This window comes from Neomonachus schauinslandi, chromosome 13, assembly GCF_002201575.2.
Source record: "Neomonachus schauinslandi chromosome 13, ASM220157v2, whole genome shotgun sequence".
In the NCBI taxonomy this organism is placed as follows: Eukaryota; Metazoa; Chordata; class Mammalia; order Carnivora; family Phocidae; genus Neomonachus; species Neomonachus schauinslandi.
Genome location: NC_058415.1, coordinates 16,992,622 through 17,015,154, shown reverse-complemented (window position 1 = coordinate 17,015,154; position 22,533 = coordinate 16,992,622). Strand labels below are relative to the sequence as shown.

Here is a 22,533-nt window from a genome sequence, read left to right as displayed (position 1 = left end):
GTTATTGTTAACGTCCTGACAAACGGATACGCAGATGCGAACACAGAGGACCGACATGCCGGCACTCAAAGTCTCACTTTCTGCATGCAAAGTACGGTTTTCCACAAACTATTACGCTAGGCAAATGGCCTTCTCTTTAATTCGGAAGAAATTTCTCCAGGTCACAGCTTCCATGTGTGACTACCACGTTTCTCTGGCTTCTCTGAGGCAAATGAAGATAAGAGGACATCAAGTTATCTCATTTTGCCCCAAGTGACCTCATTTTGCCCGAGTTAAATGACGGTCCCCCCCTCTTTTGCCTATAAACTCTGACACAGCATTCCAGATTCTGTTTAAATTCCCCCTCTTAGGAGACACCCTCCCAGCTTCCTCAAACTCTCTGCCTTGGACTGCCCAGCCTTTTGATTCCTATCTGCTATCATATGCACTACAAAGTTTCTGTTTAAAGCATGCTCACACATTTTTTGGTAGGAAGGTCAACTGGTAAAACCCTTTTTGGAGAGCATTTTGGAAATGTCTATGAAAATGACAAGCACATACCCTCTCATATAACAATCCCACTGCCAGGACTTCCTCTTGTGGATTTACTCCCACCCAAGTAAGCAACAAGGCTGTTGTAACTATCTCAATGTGGAAATAATCTAAATGTGCATTAACGTGGGTTTGAATTAATAGATACAAAGGACTATCACACCTCATTCAAAAGAATAGGGGGAGCTCTCTGGGTACTGTTATCTGTAATTTTTCCCCCAAACTCCTTCAATATATTTGATTATCTTTTTTTGCAGCTTTTTTGAAAATTTTTTTAAAGACTTTATTTATTTTGGGGAGAGAGAAAGAAAGAGGAGAGAGCTGAAGCAGGGGGAAGGGGCAGAGGGAGAAGCAGACTCCCCGCTGAGCAAGGAGCCCAATCCCAGGACCGATCCCAGGACCGATCCCAGGACCCCGAGATCATAACCTGAGCCAAAGGCAGACGCTTAACCAACTGAACCCACCCAGGCACCCAGCTTTTTTGAAGTATTGACAAACTGATAGAAAATCTTAACGTGTCGGCTCTCATCAGCCCACTGAAAGTTTATTTCTCCGTCCCTCTCCTTCCCTCCCTCTGTCCCTCTCTCTCTCTCATGTATTCTGTCTTCCCCTGAGCATTAAGCAATTGAGTACAACTTTGGCAATGGAATTTTCACTGGACATGAGGTAAAGGGGATCAGAATATGCCACCCCAAAATATGCTACTTGGTATAAGAATTATTTTGAGCTGAAGGCAACTGAGAAAAAACAGACACAGAAGAACTCTCTGCCCTCCCCTCACTTGCCTAAAAGTAGGGCATAAATTCCCCTTGTGAAGGAGTTCTGCCCCCATACAAGAAAGAGAACAACTCTTAATTTCAGATAGAGATGCCACCCAAATGTGTCTGCATAAAGAAACCTTACTAAAATAACCCTCATCTTTGACTTGTTTCCCCATATATTTACCTTCCCACAATTTACTGCCCCTAGAAAACAAAACCTCTCTTTCCTTTGTCTAGTCACTTCTCCACAATGTATCACCCTTTGTTAAAATGGCCCTTAAGGTTCCAAATCTACCCCTTCTTTGGATTTTCACCGCTTTTCTGCATAGCCCCTGTGCAGGTAAACCTGAAAACATCAATTAAATTTGTATGCCTTTTCTTCCTGTTAATCTGATTTTGTGTCAGCTTAATTTGCAGGACCCAGATACAGAACATAAGAGGGTAGAGGAAAGGTTTTTTTCCCCTCCCTTACATAGGTGTGTCACAAAAGCTTACGGCACTAGTCACACTGGAGTCAAGCTGTGTGAATGTTGAAACACAAGAGGGAGGGGACCCCACTATTTCCAGAACTAGTACTGATGGATACCGCCTCCAGCCTATGCTGCTTTATAGTGAAGCTATAAGATGTACCCATCCATGGCCTACCCCACCTGCTTCCAGACAAAGACTTTGTTATGTATCAAGACTTTGTATTTATTTGCCAAGAATAAAAAGTTTAGTTGCTGCAAAGTTACAAGAAAACAAAAGGTTATTCTACTCTCAAAAAGTGTCTAATAGTCTAATACAGATGCATTGAAAGAGAGGCGTTATACAACACAATTACAAATAATACAAATGCATAAGTTAATAAAGGTGACTGCCCAACAAAAGCCAGTCCAATCTAATGGAATCTTCAAAGATTTCTCTGCCCAAAAAGCATAGCTTCCACTTAAAGCTTGTGTTCCCTTCCCAGGTCAAACCAACCACTTCCTAGCTCTGAGACCTTAAGTGGTTTACTTAACCTCACTAAGGCCTATTTCACCCATAAAATGGGGACATTAGGACCCACCTCATAGGGAAGTTAGAGTAATTAAATGAAATGGAGCATGTAAAGGGCTTCACACAGTACCTGACTCTTACGGCCAAATAAATGTTAATTATTACTATTATAATCATCATCATCATCATTCTGGAATTTTCAAAATGCTTCCCAAACTTTATTCTGCCACCAGGAATAAATGGAGCATGAAGTTTATGGAGGACACTATCCATATGCATATTTCCCATACTCTCACCTTTGACTAATTCATTTATTCAGAGGGAAAAAAAATACACAAAAGCTCAGATCATTTTAGATGAAGCCTTTTTTCCTCTTATCAATGTTATATAAGCAGCATATGGGTGACATCTTTGAAGTTTATGATGTTTTTACTGTAAATACAAAAGAACCCAAAATACTGACATTTGCTTCTTCAAAGTCCCATGAATTTATTTTCCTAAGGCACATAAAATATTTAGGCTGCTTTACTTCCACCACCAAAATCAATAAGCCACTTGAAAGAACTGGTCAAGGTCAGACATCAGGCTTCCAACTACAGTGGAGGGTTATCAAACCGGCTTAGAATGAGATGATTCTAGTCCAAATCTCACTCAATATCCTTTGGCCCATCTTCACAGAATAAAGTCTCAGAAAAAAGTCTCCTCTAAAAAAAAGTTTTTGTGAGAACACAAGTTGTCATCTACACTCTGACAAGCTCAGCAAGTTCACCCTAATTGAACTACAAGGCTCGGGAGGGTGGCTGACAAGAACCAGAGAGGCCGCATCCGTCCCGAAGAAGTAGGAGGGTCCCCTGAAGAATGAGCTGAAGACCATGAAACGTGACACTTTTTAGCAGACTGAGCACCTTGGTGGCACATCTAACAATGAGAGGGGAGAGTTTCAATGACAGACATAGTGGCCAAAAGTGACCCTATAAAAAGACATCAGTAAGCAAAGAAAGGTCAAAATGTGACAAGTGATTTTTCAAGCAGAGCGTAGGCAACAGTGTACCCACGGTAGGAAACAAGCCAATCAACAGCAAAACACTTAAAATTGAAACTGAGACACCATTCTGAGGATAATTGTTAGTATTTTCTTTTTTTAATGAAATGGATTTGACGAAGAAAAATGACACCTGAGAGAAAACAGTGATTATCAGTAGATAGGTAGGGATGATATTTATATTTTTATATATTTTTTCTGTATGTATTTTCTAAATTTCCTATAATAAAAAATATACTACGAGGTTTGGAGAAGAAAGGAAGAAAGAAGGAAAAGGTTTTTCCTTACAAAATGGGTAAGATCAGCATCCAACTACAGATACGGGTCAATTTAAGATATTATCTATAGATATCTAAATCTCCCTCATCAGACTCGATACTTTCATGGACGAGAGACCTTATTTTATTGCGCCTGGGAACTCCAATGTCTACCACAAGGCCTAAAATAATTAGCTGCATATATTAAAAAATGTTTAGCAAATGATTTCTGGATGTGGCTACAAACCCAAAGTCTGGTATAACCTCAGGAAGGTGCAAGAGCAAACAGTCTTTTTAAGGGATATATGCCAATCATCCCAATAGATACATTACCCACATTATAGCTTAATGTCCCTTGCTACTCAAATTTTCCATTAAGTCCTTTGTCCTCCCTCACCTAGCTTCCTTCCCTTCAGCACTCCTATAGAATTGAACGATGCTGTTTTGCCGGGGTCTTGCTCTGCACGAAGCTATAGGGACCACCACTATGATGTCCCGCTTGTGTTTCTTACAGAGATGTGCAGTCTACTCCAACACTTTGAGAGAACCCATGGGAAGTTTATTTCAGATCTCAGTGCCATTAAAATAACTCTTCTCTGAGAAAGTAACACATTTTATTTTTATGAACAGTAGGAATCTTATAATTGATCTTTTTTACCTTTATGCTGGAAGCCGAGAGCCAAATCTATAGCCACCCTTTAGAAACTTTGGCGGACCTTAGGACACGCGTGTCCTTTCCTCTGGTTTCCTCTTATTCTTATTCTTCCCTCCCTCTATATGGCTCTTTCCCTTCCTTCCCTTTCCTTCTTTCCTTCCTTCCTTCCTTCCTTAACTGTCATCTGGGATGAGGCCCTGTATAAACAAACCAAGAAACCAAAAATTAAATACAACCCGCTACCCCCAATTCCAAGCTGCTTCAGACATTTTTCACCCATGAATCCTGCCTGCAGGACAAGAAAGTAAAGCTCACTCCCCTCACTGCTACCAACCAGGGGGTGACCTTTATGTGCACCTGTGAGTGGAAGATCTGACGGAGGACAAAAGGCACCTTCCTTTCCACTTCCACCCCCCAGCTCTAAAATACACAAGACCACGCATGTGAATGGTGCACGGTGATGTAAGGCAGAATAGCATTATGAGTAGGAACGCAGATTCTTTTTTTTTTTTTTTTTAAAGATTTTATTTATTTATTTGAGACAGAGAGAATGAGATACAGAGAGCATGAGAGGGAGGAGGGTCAGAGGGAGAAGCAGACTCCCTGCCGAGCAGGGAGCCCGATGCGGGACTCGATCCCAGGACTCCAGGATCATGACCTGAGCCGAAGGCAGTCGCTTAACCAACTGAGCCACCCAGGCGCCCGGAACGCAGATTCTTAAATCAGACTACCTGGGTGCTACTCCTACCTGCTCCTCCCTACCTTTCTGTGCCTTGCCTTAATTTCCCAGCCCGTGCAATGGGAACAATAATGGTACTAACCTCAGGGTTGTTGTGAGGAGCAAATGAGTTAATACATGTAAAGTGATTATATCAGTGCCCGGCACACAGTAAATGTGGACCAGTACTATAATAGGACAGTTTTGTTTTCTTTTTTTTTTTTCAAATGTTTTATTTATTCATGAGAGTCAGAGAGAGAGAGAGAGAGAGGCAGAGGCAGAGGGAGAAGCAGGCTCCCCGCCTAGCAGGGAGCCCAATGTGGGACTCGATCCCAGGACCCCGGGATCATGACCTGAGCCGAAGGCAGACGCTTAACCATCTGAGCCACCCAGGCGCCTGACAGTTTTGTTTTCAATTAAGCCAGGCCACCCAATGTTTCAAGTCGGATTGAAAGTAATACTTCTCATTGTAAATTCATAAACTAACAAACCGATTTCTATGGTGACCTTGAGTTTGGATCTCATTTATAAATCAGTGTGGAGTCAAAGCTGTCCCTAAAATGGCAGATATTTTCAACCCTTTGCTTTCTGATTTGCTGAAGAGAAGGAAAAAGCGGTGTCCAACCACGAAAATGGTTTCTGGGAGCGTATCCCCAACTAGTAACAGTATGATCCTTCAACCAAACTCGTATATACATGAGTACTCATGTACACACTTGCACACCACAGTCAATGTTCCTCCACCTGCAGCACAGACATCACTTAAAGTCTCAAGAGATGAAAAACCTCTTGAATAACTAACTTCTCAGGACATTCTTTAAAATAAAGGACTTCGTTTAGCCAGCAAAGAACAACTCTGTTTTGTTGGATGCTTGAGATCTGATTTACATCTGAATTTAGAAAGCTGCTACCTCCTACACGTGCACTTAAAATGCAAACTCTTCATCAGATTCCACTTATAAAGAAGCACAGAACCCAATACTAGCCACACCCCATCTTTGCTCACAGCAAAATCAACGTCCCAGCAACTTCCTTCACACCCAGCCCACCAAAAAAATGTAAGTCCTCAGTGAATGACTGTCATATATATGTACATATTTTTCATATAAAATGATTTAAAACCACCACTGTATGATGGCAAAGAAAGAAAACTAGATAATCATGAAAGGTGTAGTGCCTGCAACCAAGGTTACTTCGAAATTTGATGTAAATGGATACATTTCTGCTCGTGCTATACTGAAGTTACAGGAGATTGGAAGAAAACGCCCCAGAGCGTATCAAAGCCATTTATCTTCCACTTCCTACGTTTCCCGTAATTACTCACCAATGAATGCACGAGTTTGTTACAGTACTGAATTGAAATACGTCAGTCCCTTTTACATTCTCGTGTCTCCCAATCACAGAAAATATGCTAAGAATAGAATCAAAAATGAACAGACTATCGGCCAAGAACAGCGCTTTGAAGGATTTAGTAATCCAGTTTAACACGGCAAAATCACTGGGGAAGGGGAAGCAAAGGACTTGTACTGAATGATAAAGTGACACTCCCGAAGAGCAAGAGCCGAGATTACTCTGCCGCAGCCTAAATTTTTCTCGCCGCGAGCTCGCGTACAGTTTTCCCAAATCCTTTTCCCAAGATCCCGAGGGTAATTTCAAACGCGGCTCCTCTCCAAAGTCCCATAGGAGACTCGCTCACCCACCCCACCCTGCAAACAGCGCACTTCCCGTTCGCTCTGGCCGGTCAAGAACTCGAACTTGACACTGACACACACGGGGAAAAAAAAAAAAAAGAGGAAGTAGCCAAAAGACCATTTCAAAGCATATATCTATTTTCCCCCCTAAGGGGATCAGTGTCCCTGTCTTCCAGTCAAGCTTCAATGGGACGTAGCTATCACATCCACTAGAACGTTGCAGCGAATGACAATATTGCAAAATCGAGGGCGACTCCCCTTTAAAATAAAAAATCCTCGAAATCCTCTTGCTATCCAAAACGATCCCTCCCTGCAGCGAACCAACAAAGCGACCCATCCTGGCGGGTCGGCTCCCGAAAGCGAAGCTCCAGGCCGGGTACGTGCGTGGTCAGCCCTGCCAAGTGGCAGAGGAAGCGCAGGGCACCAAGGCGGCCAGAGGAACCCTGCGAGCGCCTCCCTTACCTGGTTTGACCGGTTTGGGTGGCGGCTTCGACATCGCGCTTCCTGGAGCGGCTGAGCCTCAAGACCACGCACGAAAAGCCGACCGAACGCCCCGCCAGCCGGCACTCCCGGGACCCCAAAGTTTCTTTTTGTCCGGTTCGCAGCGGTGCGCCTTCAAGGACCTGCGCCCACCCTTGGCCGTCGGACGAGCGGACGCAGGCAGACCGGCTCGGCGCAAAGCCCCGCCCCGCCGCGCGGCCGCCCGAGCCTCCCGAGCGCGCGCCCGGGCGACGAGGAAGTGGCCGCCGTCTCGCCGAGCGCTAATTGGCTCCTGGGCTGGCCGCTTCGGAGCGGCTGGAGCGCGGGCGGTGGCGGCGGCGGAACCAGCCGGGGCTGAGGGAGGGCGCCGCAGGCTCGCGCCGGGGCGGACCCGGCCGCGCGCGCCCCCGACGAGAAAGGGCCGGACCCCGCGAGGGCGCGCGCGCGGGGCCACGGTCGCCGGAGTCCCGCCCCGCCTCGCCTCGCCCCGCCCCTCCCCGGGGCTGGAGCTCGCTCCGCGTCCCGCCCGGTTGGTACCGATCCTTAGGTTGGCGTCCTCTACCTGGGCCGCCTCCGACCCATTGGGGGCGCGGAGGGAGGGGCTGTGAGCCTCTAGGCTAGCAAGCTTCGGGGGTTGCGGCGGGTCAGCGACAGGCGCACGTTCGGCCCGCGCTTCTGCCGCTTTGCTTGGGAGGGCTCGAACTGGCGCCCCGGTGAGTACCTGCGCGACCCGGCCGCGCTGGGCAGCCTCGCGGAGGCCTGGAGGTGCTCCCGATGTGTGGCTGCGCTGGAGCCTGAACCAGGTTGCGTCTTGCAAGCCTTGTGGGGACTCGTACCACCCTAAGCGGGCTGATAGATGGCCTGCCAAGGAGTGTGTGTACGGCGCGGCGTGGTGCTTTTAATGATCCCCGTAATGATCCTTAAATTGGGAGACTCCCTCCAAGAGATGGTACGGGCTGTGGAGAGAAGTCACCAGGGTTGGGGTCGGGTCTTGATCCGTATGGGAGGAGGCAAGGTTTCCTTCCACCCGTATTAGGGTGGACTAACTCAACGACCCGCCTGCCCACTGTTAATTGAACGAACGGCCTGCTAACTGAGGACAGCTTTTACCATTTTAAATGGTTGAAAAGATACCAAAAGATTTTTGTGGCACGTGGAAATGCTAAGAAATTCCAATTTCGGGGTCCATAAAGTTTTGCTCGAGCACAGCCACGCTCGTTTGCTTATGGACTGCCTGTGGCCGCTTTTCTCTTCACAGCAGAGCTGAGCTGCTGCCCTCAAAGCCTAAAACGTTGACTATCTGGCATTTCACAGAAAAATGCCGACCCCCCGACCTAGCAGATTGATTCTCCAAGGCGAGGCGAGGGCGGGAGCAAACAAGAAATGCAGCGTGCATTCAGTTTGAAATAGCACCGTGTTATAGACCAACTGTATGTTTGAGGGAAGAAACGTTGAAAAAAAACTTTGCATGAGAGTCTATCTAAAATGAAGCTTGAAAGTTTTTGTTAGGGGTCAGTGAAAGATAAAAGTGATTCCACGGGAAAGGGGCATGGGTTGAGGTATTCAGAAATTCTAACCGTGGGAGATTTCTGTTTACTAAAAGAGAGCAAAGTTGAAACAATAGTAGGAAAAGACTTCCCTGGTGTGTGGAAGAAGATAATCAAAATATCTGTTGAATAAAGCAAATGAGTGAGAAGTCCTGAAACATTTCACTGGTGTAAAAATACCAGACTGCTCTTTAAAGCACAACAATTCGTTAGCATATTGTGATCCATTTGTATTAGAGAAGTTGCTGTCTTCCTTATAATCTGCTGATTTCTGCACATACCACCTCTGACTATTTTAGTTTAGAGTCCAAAATGTACCCTGCTTAGTAGTGGAATCCATATAATAAGCACATACAAGTAATGAAAAAAGGACTCGACAACCTATCTTACTTAGGGTAAAAAAAGAAATTAAAATGTTCATTTTGGGGTTTGCCCTTGATGATCTTAGTTCTCCTCCCCCTATGCAAATGGAACACTTGGCGCTTATTGGGAGAATAAAGTACATAAATATCCCACAAGATTGGCAGTGGTATATATTCCAAGTAATCAGACGCCCCGGATTGATGAGACTACAAAGTCCAAACGGTTGTCTCTCTGGAGACATCCAGTGATTGAGTTTGTAGTTGATCAAGCTTGTCTTTGCCTCATGGAGTCTGCTGCATATATTTGGAGTCTGGCAACTCTTGATTGCAAGCTTTATAAGTGTGATTTTAAAATAGTTCTCTAAGAGGGCAACAGGAGATGTAATAGCACAAAGTGGTATGGAGGTAGACAATTCCAGTCCCGAATTTGGAGTTCACCTGGTGCTGCCCTGTGCATCCAACGAGGTTTTTGAAATAAATGACTTCTGGGATTGCTAGGCCCACCCTCACCCCAGCACCTGTCTTGCTTCGGCTTCTCCCAGTTCCCCACCCCTCGCACCACATGGCCATCCTTTTAGGGCCAAGAGACTGTGCCCGACATTTACCCAAACACTGTCTTGGGTAATAGCTCTATTAGCTAACTAATATAGAACTGAGGGTTCTTGTTTCGGTAAAAACTTGCATTTGCCTGGGAATTCCCTCCTGAACCCAAGCAATTTTATAAGTAGGTCCTTGACTCTCACTCTTCGTTTCGGAATTGCTAGTTTCCACCCAAATAACCCCCTCAAGCGTCTTTCCAGTGCCACAACCACACTCGTTATTTGCATGCTATGTAATTGAAACAGTATCCTCCCTGTGTGCACAGATGTGGCATGAAGCAGGGGGACCCTTAGTCCTTGCCATTCAGTGTGCTCAACTATTAATAATACATCAATAAAAATGGCATCCACTATACATGAGAGCCTCACAATTAAGCCAGCACGTGTGCAGCATCCTTTCTTTGCTCTTGGTAATAAAGTGCTTTTTAACAGGCTGGAAAGAAGAAAGAAATTAACTTGCTAGGACTCAGGTCAGGGATAGGAACTGGGAGGGCCTCTGGGGGTCTCCAGCTCAGGAGCTACTCACCCCAGCGGTCCAGCTTAGGTCCCTGATCACCCAACCAGAGCAGTCTGGAATAAAGAGCAGCGTTAGGTCAGGCAACCCTCAGGAACCACTGTTCTGAGGTTCCCTCCAGCTGAGCCTCACCTTTTCCCATAAAGAGGTGAAAATGGTTCATTAGAATATCCATAGGACTGCTTTACTGAACTTCTGGGGGCCCTGTGTGAAACTGCCCTCCACCCCCCTACCCTACCCCCAGATCCGGGGTCAGCAAACAGTGGCCTGTGGCTAAAACCTGGCCCTCAGCCTGAACATTTGCAGTCACTTTTCTGATTGAGAACACTAACCCTGAAATCCAGTAAGAGAAATATTATCCCAGTAAGAAAAGAATTCCATTCTTCTCATTAGTAGACGGCTATTACAACAACAACAACAACAAAATTGTACTCAATTGTAATGTTTTGACTTTCCTCAAGAACACTGTGGAAATTTTGTTTTCTCTCTTGTTACGTAAGTACCTACATAATAACTTTCAGTTTGCCTCTGGGCCCACAAAACCTCAAATATTTACTACCTGGCCCTTTTCGGAAAAAGTTTGTCTACGCTGGCCCAGGACTTAGGTTTTTGAGTGAGGAAATAGCACCCTTAAGGGGAATTAACTTCCTTTTGCCTCTGGCCGGCAGTGATGTTTTCCCCATTTCAGGAGGAGAGAGAGGCAAGTTCTGTGGGGTTCCCTGGCATTGGAGAAATAAGTGGATCATCTCCAGGTGATCGTATCTTGAAACTCTTTTGAGTTTCAGAGTTGAGACTCTGTAGTGTGTGTTCTCTGAGACTTTGGCCTATTGAGCACATACCCGCTGTTGGATTTAGCCATGGAGTCTAGCAGAGAGAAGCTGGTACCTTGTAAAGCCCTTCTACTGAGCGTGGCTAATCCAGGAGTAGGAGATGCCCCAGAGATCATGGTCATCTTTCCCCCTCAGCTGGCTCTCCTAACTTAGGACTCTTTCTTTTAGTCTTTTTGTCTTGCTCTAGACATCTCAGTGATAAGCATTCGATTTGTTTTGTTCTGTTTTTTTAATTTTAGGAAATTTTAGGAAGACGTGATTTTCAAAGCTAATTATGAAAACATTTGTCATTGGAATCAGTGGGTGAGTAATTTTGCTCCAACAAGCTGGTGGAGATACTGAGGATGGCCAAAGGGTGTTTTCCTGTGGTTGTGGTGGGGGATGGAGGGGTCAGGATTCCTGAGTCCTGAGGAAGGGAGCAGGCCACTGGCAAATAAAAAGCAGGGCGGGGGAGTGCTAGCTACATAAATGGCAACAGGAGATGGGAGAGTCTCCTCTAAACGGAGTCTCAGTAGGCAAAACCTGCCTGCCTGCCCTACCATTTCTTTCCCAGAGTTGACACCAGACACCTTTTATCCTGATGTCCTGATTGCCCCGGCATAATTATTAGCTGCGTGCCCCTCTCCCTCTCAAAAGTGTCCTAAATTATAGGGTCACCCTCCCCATGGTACCGGAGGTATGCATGCAAATAAGAAACCAACAACAGCTCCAAAGGATTGTTGTTTGTTTTTGCTACTTTGTTGTGTTCATCTTTCTTCTGAGTACATTCACACTAGGTGTGGTCCAACGAATGAAATATTTGAGACTGTTAAAGTTAAACGTTTGTAACTTGGGGGAGAGCACTGTATGGTTGTATTATGTTACTATAGCAAGTAATTAGAGGTAAAAGGGAATGAATCCAGGGTCAGAACTCTGCCTCGTCTTGCTCCCATCTAACCAGAACCAAAGTTCTGTTTTTCTCTGCATTGCTTTTCTTGGACATGCTTTCCCTTCTGCACTCACTGCCACCCTCCTAAATCAGGCCCTCATTCCCTAATTCCATCCTCCCCCTCTTAACCTTTCCTAGGTACCTCTCCACCAGTTGAATCTTCTTGCAGAAATGTTTATTCTCTCACCTAGTGAACAATATGCAGTGGGTTACCAGTTATCTAGAACAAAAGCTGCATATCCAAGTATATGAAGACCATCCATAAATAGTAAAAGAAATGTACTAGCTTCAGGGCCATGTAGGCTGCAGGGAAGGTTTGATACAGGAGCTCAGTGGTATCACCAAACACTCCACTTCACTGTCTCTTCCTCAGCGAGGGCCAGGATTTCATTTTAGTGCTGCTTCTGGGAAGGACCTACCACACTCAGCCACAGTGACCTCTGTTCCTGCCTTTCTTCCTTCCTCCAGACTCAGTGTTGTATCTTCCTTGTATACTTACCCCTTGCTACACTATGAAGTGATCATTCACTTAAGAAGTCAAGGAATAGCAGGGGTTCCAAAGGATTCCAGGGTCATTCAAGATCCTCCTAAAAAATGGAATGCATGTGTGAAGATGTTCATTTTTCTGGGGAAGGGGCATATAATCTTTATCAGATTCTCACAGTATTCTGTTGATGTTAAAATATATAAGTTTCATGGGCTTTGAGGGAAAAAAAAAAAAAAAAGATCCATGGGCTTTGGAGTTAGACTTTGTATCCCATCCTCATTACTTGCTAGTTGTTACCTTGGGCAAGTTTTATGAGTATATAGTCTTTCAATCCTTAGTTTCCTCAACTATAAAATAATATTAATATCTACCTGCTGCAGAATGGATTTGCCTCTTAAGTGCCTGCAGACAGCCTTTTTAACTTCTCCTCAGCCCCCTGTCCTATTCCAAATACACTCACCCTTCCTGTCTCTTGGCACGTAAAAAAACAAACGGACCAGGACTTGTGCATTTGTTCCAGGTGTTGTGAACAAAAAAGGAAGTGGCACCAAGTAGCTACTCATTTTCCTTCCCCATATCCTAAGATAAAGCGTGCACCGGTCTGGGCACCTTTGCCCTGAGGTTGGAGGGCACATGAGGGTGGTCATGAGCTTGGTGGTGCATGGTGATTATGAGCATGCTGAAAGAGAAGAGTTAGTCTTAAGGTGTCACCTGACCAGGATTCCAAGTATAGATCGTAGGCTTGAACTTGGGCCACTCAGACTTGTTAAATTCTAGTTAAACCCCTCTCCCATCTCTCTGACCTGTACTACCTTCTGTCTGGTCTGTCTCCTCCAAGTCTGTGACACTGGAGTGCTTGCTTCTCATTGTCTCCAGCTAAGTCAGTGAGACAGTTGGTTTGACTGTATCATCTGCAAGAGGTAAATCTAGAAAATGACACATTTTCTGGCCAGGTTGCTCAAAAAGTTAGCCCTGTTTACTCTCTCTTTTAAACCAAAGTTCAGTATCTGAACAGTGGAAACTCAGTATGGATTACAGACATTCTTGTTAAAAGGGAGAAATTTTATACCAGTATTTTCTCAAGACAAAGGGTAATACCCACCCACTTCCCTGTGTTTTCTTAAAAAAAAAAAAAAAAGATTTGTTTATTTGAGGGGGCAGGGAAGAGAGAGAGAGCTTGAGCAGGGGGAGGGGCAAAAGGAGAGGGAGAAGGAGGAAGCGGACTCCCCACTGAGTTGACATGCCTGCTGGATCCCAGGACCCTGAGATTAGGACTTGAGCCAAAATCAAGAGTCAGACGCTAAACTGACTGAGTCACCCAGGCACTTCTGTCTTTTCAAGGAGATCGCCCATATCCTATCCAATTGTGTATTCTAAGTTTAAACGAAGAAAACTTTACGGGGCGCCTGGGTGACTCAGTCAGTTAAGTGGCTACCTTCAGCTCAGGTCATGATCTCAGGGTCCTGGGATTGAAGGCTGCATCGGGCTCCCTGCTCAGCGGGGAGCCTTCCTCGCCCTCTTCCTCTGCCCTTACCCCCGCCTTGTGCTCACTCTCTCTCTCTCTCAAATATATAAATAAAATCTTTAAAAAAATTAATGAAAAAAAGTTTTGAATCAAGTTCCTTGTACTTTGTAGGTATAAGGTATTTAGGTAATAACTGAATTACAGCCAGTAAACAATTTTGATGAATGAATATTAGTTTCTTTTCTAGATTATAAATACATTGCAATGTATCATCTGGGATTAAGTACAGGTTCCTGCATATAAATGTGCAGTTAGGAGTTTTTTTGTGCCGTGGACATTCAGTGGTATGATGAAGTCTTGATTTAGAGTAATGGTTTTATTTTATTTTTTTAAGATTTTATTTATTTCTTTGACAGAGAGAGAGTGACAGCAGGAACACAAGCAGGGGGAGTGGGAGAGGGAGAAGCAGGCTCCCAAGGAGCAGGGAGCCCGATGCGGGACTCGATCCCAGGACCCTGGGATCATGACCTGAGCCGAAGGCAGCTGCTTAAGGACTGAGCCACCCAGGCGCCCTCTCTCTCTCTCTTTTTAAAGATTTTATTTATTTATTTGACAGAGAGAGACACAGCGAGAGAGGGAACACAAGCAGGGGGAGGGGAGAGCGAGAAGCAGGCTTCCCGTTGAGGAGGGAGCCCGATGCGGGGCTCCATCCCAGGACCCTGGGATCATGACCTGAGCCGAAGGCAGATGCTTAACGACTGAGCCACCCAGGCGCCCCGGTGGTTGGAATTATTGATTGATTATTTGATGAACATATATTGGCTACTAAATATTTCCAATAGACTAATTGATCAAGCAGAAATCATCTAATTCTAGTATTTTTTTAAAAAGATTTTGTTTATTTATTTGTCAGCGACAGAGGGAGAGTGAGCACGTGCACAAGCAGGGGGAGTGGCAGGCAGAGGGAGAAGCAGGCTTCCCGCCGAGCAGGGAGCCCAATGTGGGGCTCGATCCCAGGACGCTGGGATCATGACCTGAGCCGAAGGCAGACGCTTAACCAACTGAGCCACCCAGGCGCCCCTAGAGTAATGGTTTTAAATGCATAAAATAAAATACAGGAATATAAAGGAAACCAGTTATGTTGAAATATAGTTATAAAATTATTTTAAAAAACAGATTGTTGCTTTGTGATATATACATAGTTAACTTATTAAATAACAGTGTCCAGGGTGGGTCTAAAAACTGCCATCAATTTGAAATAATAATGAATATCGATCATGCTCCAAGATATCTGCCCCCCTTGCACCATGATATGAAAATATCTATGATTTCTAGTGGTGACAAAGCCATGCGTACTGTTAATACCACTGCTGTTTTTTACTTAAAGGAAAAGCTAAAATTCTGTTAGAATGTAATAAAAATAAAGATGTAATTTCTTTCCCATTCAAGTTGGCAAAGTCCACAAATGTGTCCCCAGACCCTCTGAGGCAGCAGCCCCGGGTTAAAAAAAGCTCTGACTGAAGGACTGACTGCGGACCCACCTCTCTGGTGCTATGTGTGATGCTAGATGCTGGAAAACTAGGTACACAGGGGATCCCCGTTCTCCCTGATGTCACAGGCCAGCCAGGAGAGACAAGTAACTGACTCCCTGTGACAAGCTTCAGTGGGCCTCCCATTTGGCCCAAAGTGGAGCAAGATTAAGGAGAAAGGGAGCGCCACAGCGGAGATGTGAATGTGTGGTATGTGGCTTGTCATAAGCCAGTCCTCCATTTTTCTCCACGGCACACTGAAACAAAATCACAGTGACCATGTGCAGCTGTAGGGACTTGCACTAAAACGTGCTACTCATATTCTCAGTGTTGCACACGAGCCCTGGGAATGGTTCAGTATAGACGAAACATTCTTTTGCTTCCCACACAGTAGCTGGAATTTTAAGACTTCGTATCACCCAGTTTACTTGCCCGGTACTTAGTGATCTTTCTCCTCCATCCTTTCCAGTCTATTTCTCCTCATCTGTTACAGTAAGTAGATCTACTTACTTACCAACATAGCTATGAAAGAAATAATTTCTTCTTAGGTATTACGTATTGTTTTAAATATCTTTTTTCTAAGATCACTTTAAAATGTTTTAGGGACGCCTGGATGGCTCAGTCGGTTAAGCGTCTGCCTTCAGCTCTGGTCATGATCCCAGGGTCCTGGGATCGAGTCCTGTGTCAGGCTCCCTGCTCAGCGGGGAGCCTGCTTCTCCCTCTGGCCTGGGGCTACCCCTGCTTATGCATGCGTGTGCGCTCTCTCTCTCTCTCTCTGACAAATAAAATCTTTTTAAAATATAAAAAAATAAAAATAAATAAAATGTTTTACATTAAATGCATCTTCCTTCTTGGTATGCTCAATTTTTTTTCTTTTCCTTTTTCTGTTCAGTGTGACAAATGGCGGGAAGACAACACTGGCTAAGAATTTGCAGAAACACCTCCCAAACTGCAGTGTCATATCTCAGGATGATTTCTTTAAGGTATCTGTAAAAACATCTTAGATAATTCATTTAACACAACAAAGTTCTAGTGGCAAAGTTAATGAAATTACATCCAAAAAGCCTTTGCTGAGTGATAGAGTTTTTGTAGAGAAGGTAGGCTCCATGCAGTAATGTCCCTTATCCACTAGATGGCATTACTTATTGGTACGGCTCTGATTTTATTTATTCTCCACATCCAAAGCGTTTAGTAAAAGTTTATCGCCTCTTCATTCTATAGTTGTATTTCTTCTGCACTGCACAGTTCTGATGGGTGCTTTGTTCTTTTTACCAGCCAGAGTCTGAGATAGAGACAGATACAAATGGATTTCTGCAGTATGACGGTAAGTAGATGAGTCTGACACATTCGCTAATGTTCATTTTCTTTTTCAAACCCGAATACCTTTTCTGTCTATGAAGACAGTCTCAAAAATGTGCTCAAATATATTGCTGTACTTTACACATACTTTTGTAAAGGTTTCTGCTTTATGTCCAACTATTTAAATAAATGAAACCTTTTCCCCAGTTTTATATTTAAGACTGAAAACGTTGGAACAATAGATTTTTCTTCTAAAGCTAAAGCAAGGTAGGTTTGCTGCCTGGGGCACACATAACTATGCATACTTCCTTCACCCCCTTCCTGCAATCTCGCCTGAAGCAAACCCTATGCTCATCCTCTGGGCTTACCTTCCCAGTGACCAAGGTGCACTGGACAGCTTGTTTCTTCTTTCCACTGCTCATAAAGGTTAGTGAGTATTTTTGAGATGGTTTCACCTTGCTCCCTTGCCCAATCTAACACTGAAGCCAAAGGATTATAAAGTCCATCAGAAAATAATTTATTTTCCTATAGAGAATATCATGCTAATAAACTATATTTAATGGTCTTATCAACTTTTTTGATGAACAAGATGATCACTGAGTGCTTATGCAAACTGGCAACAGAAACAGCTCTCTTAAAAAGCCATGAACTGCGTTATTTTTAACTTTGATGACCTTAGAGGAAAAATGTTGTGTAATCAGTTCTTACAGACACTTGATAGTTTTAAGAGAAGCAAAATCTTGGGCGCCTGGGTGGCTCAGATGGTTAAGTGTCTGCCTTCGGCTCAGGTCATGATCCCAGGGTCCTGGGATCGAGTCCCGCATCGGGCTCCCTGCTCCTTGGGAGCCTGCTTCTCCCTCTGCCTCTCTCTCTCTCTCTGTCTCTCATGAATAAATAAAAAAAATATTTTAAAAAAAAAAAAAAAAAAAAAAAAAAAAGAGAAGCAAAATCTTGAGTCACTGCCTGTTCTTGTGTCTTGAGCTCCAGCCAGAATATTTTTTTTCTTTTCATCCCCTCGTCTGACGGTTAGTGAGGAAGATTCTTAGAAAGTAAGCGTTAAACAAGGAAAAATCATTTTCAACAATTGACAAAGAATTATTCCTAGGGGCGCCTGGGTGGCTCAGTTGGTTAAGCGACTGCCTTCGGCTCAGGTCATGATCCTGGAGTCCCGGGATCGAGTCCCACATCGGGCTCCCTGCTCAGCAGGGAGTCTGCTTCTCCCTCTGACCCTCCTCCCTCTCATGCTCTCTGTCTCTCATTCTCTCTGTCTCAAATAAATAAATAAAATCTTAAAAAAAAAAAAAAAAAAAAAGAATTATTCCTAGTTCAAATGAGTTCTTGTAAGCTGATAAGAAGAACACTAATATTCCAATTGAAAAATGTCCAAGGATATAAATAAGCTATTCATAGAAGCAAAAAGTTATTTGATTAATAAATAAACAGTAAAAAGTCAACCTCAGAAGTAGTCAAAGAGTTGTAAATTACTTTTTTTTCTCACCGAGTAAACAGATTTTTAAAGCAATAATTATCTAATAATGGCACAGTTATCTAATTATCTAATGATGACTCAATAAACCAAGAACTCTTTTAGCTGGGAATATTAATTGACATAACCCTTCTGGAAGAGAGATTGAGCATATGTCCCAAAGACCTTAAAATATTCATGCCATGGGTCAAGTGTCCCACTTCCAGGAATCTAAGGAAAAAATCTGAAATTTTTAGGTAAGTGTACAAATTTAAAGTAAATCAAGGTAATGCCGAGATCTTTACAACCACCAAAAGAAAAGTTTAAAGATGTATAGGTATCAAGTCTATGAATAGATGGAATCATTAAAATGTAGTTGATAAAGTAAGTCAGAAGTAAAAACTAGAGAACTTAAAGAAGTCAAAAGATGATAGAAAAATAGAAAATGAGAGTAAAATGATAGATTTAAGCCAAATATATCAGTAGCTATATTAAGTTAAACGAACTAAAATACTCCAAAGATTGTCAAGCTTGTTTTTAAAAAAGAAAGAAAGAAAGAAAGAAAAGCCCAAGTATAAGCACCTTACAAGACATATATTTAAATATTAGGACAAAGAAGAGTAGACAAGGCTAGAAAAAGATCTGCCATGTGAACACCTACTGAAAAAATCTGGTATAACTACTAATATCAGACAAAGTAAACACAAAGAGTATCCCTAGAGATACTATTACTAGAGATAGATAGAGATAAATGGGTCAATTCAACAGGAAGATAATCTAAGATTTGTATGCGCCTAATAACATAACCTCACAATACATTAAGCAAAAACTGACAAAACTAAATAGGGAAATACACAAATCTATCATTATTGTGGGAGATTATTAGTACAAGCTCTTCAGTAACTAATGGAAAAAGCAGACAAAAGTTATAAGGGTATAACAGATTTGAGCAACACAATTAACAAACTTAACCAAACTAACATATATAGAACATGTAGCCAATCACAGCAGAATACACATTTTTGTTTTCTTAATACAGGAACATTAACTAAAATGGAAGACATATGCAAGGGCATGGAGCAAGTCCTAGTACATTTCAGTAGATTGAAGTAATATAGAGATATCCTCTAATTACAGAGAACTGAATTAGAAATCAGTAACAAAAGAGTAAGTAGAAAATTCCTAAGTGTTTGGAAATTAATCAGTATCCTTTTTTTTCCAGAAAAATTTAAACATATACAAAAGTAGACAGAAAAGTATAATGAACTTTCATGAATTGATCATCCAGCTTTTAAAATGATGCACTCTTGACCAATTTATATTTCATCTATGCCCTCACCCACTTTCTCCTTACGTATTTTTTGAAGTAAATTCCATACGTCATCACCTTTCATCTGAAGCAAAGCACTTCTGTATATCCTGTGGGTTAAAGAATAAATCCCAGTGAAAATTAGAAGATACTTTAAACTGAACAATAATGAAAATATATTAAAACTGATGGTATTTCTGGTTCCAGATAAGATGGATTGGCCCCATTCCTTGCTCTTTCTCCCTCTTATAATTGAAAACCTTGGATGGAGCACAACAAACAAAGGAATACTCAAAGATAAAAAGAAGAGAACAGACTGGCTAGGGCCTTTGGGACTTGAAGAATGATGTAGCTGTGATTCTCTGGGTTTTCTTCTTACCTGTCATATAGCCAGGAAGGGGTGTCTGAGGGGTGTGCAACATGGTATCAAAAATAGGTACAGACAAAAAAGCCCCAAGAAACCCCTATCCTGTAGTCAAAGGACCAGGAAAAGAGTGGCGCACTGAATAGAAAATCATTTTTTTTTTTTAAAGATTTTATTTATTCATTTGACAGAGACACAGTGAGAGAGGGAACACAAGCAGGGGGAGTGAGAGGGGGAAGCAGGCTTCCTGTGGAGCAGGGAGCCCGATGTGGGGCTCAATCCCAGGACCCTGGGATCATGACCTGAGCCGAAGGCAGACGCTTAACGACTGAGCCACCCAGGCGCCCCAATAGAAAATCATTTTGATAATATCCACCTTACTGTAGCCAAACACAAAAAGAAAAACCATCCTCCCTTCGTGGTGTCAGCAGGGCCAGGTGGTAAGCAAGACTTCTGGACCCATGTGGCACCAGCAAGGCAGGGGACCCCACAGGGGTCCCATTAGTAGAACCAGACAGGGAACTGAATTTCCACACCCATCTAGCAGCAGCGACAGAATGAGACAGTGTGAGGGGGTGCTAGTTGACTCTCCACTTTCCTCACCCAGAGAGCATCAGCTACTGTCAGCAGAATTCAATTGAGACTGAACTTCTAGCAATGAAGCCACAGCAACATTCCACCTGCCTCCTTCTCCTCCCATGGCAAACTCCCCCTCCTGTAGGTAAGGTTCAGCAGGGGGATGACCATCCACCCCCTCTTGGAGCTGCATACTACACCTAAGCAGGGTAACTGCCTATAAAAAAAGAAGATTAAATGGGATCCAGAGCCTCACAATGTGATACCCAAACTTTCTAGGACAAGACTAAAAGTCACTTGTCATATCAAGAACTAGGTAACTCTCAACTTGAGTGAGAAAAGACAACAGACACCAACTCCGTGATAACAGAGATGTTGGAATTATTTGACAAGGATTGTAAAGCAGCATTCATAAAAAGGCTTCAATGAGTGATTGTGAACATTGATGAATCTAGTAAAAAGTTAGAAAACCTCAGTAAAATAGAAGATGTAAAAAAGAACCAAATAGAAATGTTTTAATTGACAACATACAGTAACTGAAATTTTAAAACTCAGCAGCAGGATAAATATGATAGAGGAAAGAATCTGTGAATTTGAGGACAGAACAATAGAAATTACTCTCTCTGAACAACAGAGAGAAAATAGACTGAAAAGAAGTTAACAGAAATATGGGGCAATAACAAAAACTCTAACATTCATATCATTGGAGTCTCAGAAGGAGAGGAGAAAAAGTGTGGTGCTAAAATAGAAGTAAATGGGGACGCCTGGGTGGCTCAGTCAATTAAGCATCTGCCTTCAGCTGGGGTCATGATCCCAGGGTTCAGGGATGGAGCCCTGCGTTGGGCTCCTTGCTCAGTGGGGAGCCTGCTGCTCCCTCTCCCTCTGCTGCTCCCGCTGCTTATGCTCTCTCTCTCTCGAGTAAATAAAATCTTAGTAAAAAAATAAAATAAAAAAGAAGTAACTGTGTAAAACATGGCAAAATTGGCATAAGACATAAACCTACAAATTCAAGAATCTGACTGATCCCCAAACAGATTAAACAAGACTGACCAAGAAAAAAAAGAGAAGGCATAAATTACAAATACCAAAAACAAAAAAGGTAATACCACTGCAGATCCTACAGGCATTAAAAAGATAAGAGCATGTTATGAACAACAACTAAATTAGAAAACTTGAATGAAATTGACAATTTCCTAGAAAAATGCAACTTACCAAAACTCACACCAGAACAAAGAGAAAAATCCTAATAGCCCTATGTCTAGTGAGTAAGTTAATCCATAATTTATAACCTTCCACTAAAAAGCCTCTTTAAGTCCAGATGGCTCAATACAGTAGTTCTGGAGTAGGGCTCAGAAACTATAATTCTGGTAAATTCCCAGGTGATAGTAACACTGCTGGTCTAGGTCCTACACTTTGAGAATGAGTGTTTTGGAATAATTTTCTAGAATTATAATTGTAAGCTCAAAAAGTAGAATATATTAGAGTTTAAAAGGAACATATTCATGTCCCTTATGAAATTTTTAATGATTTTTCTCTTACTTACTTGTAAGAGCCCTTTATATATGAGAGATACTAGCTCTTGGGGCACCTGGGTGGCTTAGTTGGTTAAGTGTCTGACTCTTGATTTTAGCTCAGGTCACGATCTGCAGTCCTGGGATCAAGCCCCATGTAGGGGTCCATGCTCAGTGCTGAGTCGGCTATAAATTCTCTCTCCCTACCCCTCTGCCCTTTCTGCTAGCACTCTCTCGTTCTCTCTCTCAAATAAATAAAATCTTTAAAAAAAAAAGATAATGTATTTTAGCTCTTGATGAAATACATTGCAGATATTTCCCCCAATGTGTCATTTATTTTTCAAACTAATTTATAGATATTTTGTCTTTTTTTAAATTAAATAAACTCCATAGTTTATTCAGATTTCCTTAGTTTTATTTATTTATTTATTTTTGATGTAGTGTTCCATGATTCATTGTTTGCGTATAACACCCAGTGCTCCATTTAGTACATGCCCTCTTTAATATCCATCACCAGGCTAACCCATCCCCCCACCCTTTCCCCTATAAAACCCTCAGATTGTTTCTCAGAGTCCATAGTCTCTCATGGTTCATCTCCCCCTCCGATTTCCGCCCCCTTCATTTTTCCCTTCCTG

The 22,533-nt window shown here is 42.9% G+C and overlaps 2 protein-coding genes across 4 annotated transcripts in view; one reads left to right on the top strand and one right to left on the bottom strand.

Annotated features, from left to right (window-relative positions):
* OSTF1 (osteoclast stimulating factor 1) overlaps positions 1-7,522 on the bottom strand; it is a 53,629-nt gene extending 46,107 nt beyond the window's left edge. The window contains exon 1 of the mRNA XM_021689367.1: positions 7,096-7,522. Coding sequence (XP_021545042.1) covers positions 7,096-7,129 — 34 coding nt within the window. The 5' untranslated portion in view covers positions 7,130-7,522. The remainder of the gene's footprint in view (positions 1-7,095) is intronic.
* A 70-nt stretch (positions 7,523-7,592) lies between these two features.
* Positions 7,593-22,533, top strand: part of NMRK1 (nicotinamide riboside kinase 1) — a 33,164-nt gene continuing 18,223 nt past the window's right edge. The window contains exons 1-4 of one of the 3 annotated variants that reach the window (XM_021689374.1): positions 7,593-7,642; positions 11,205-11,268; positions 16,267-16,357; positions 16,650-16,698. In XM_021689374.1, the coding sequence (XP_021545049.1) occupies positions 11,240-11,268; positions 16,267-16,357; positions 16,650-16,698 (169 nt within the window). In that variant the 5' untranslated portion in view covers positions 7,593-7,642; positions 11,205-11,239. Of the gene's footprint in view, positions 7,643-7,675; positions 7,827-8,046; positions 8,063-11,204; positions 11,269-16,266; positions 16,358-16,649; positions 16,699-22,533 lie in introns of those variants that run through there. The other 2 variants (XM_044920454.1, XM_021689373.1) reach the window with 2 other exon arrangements.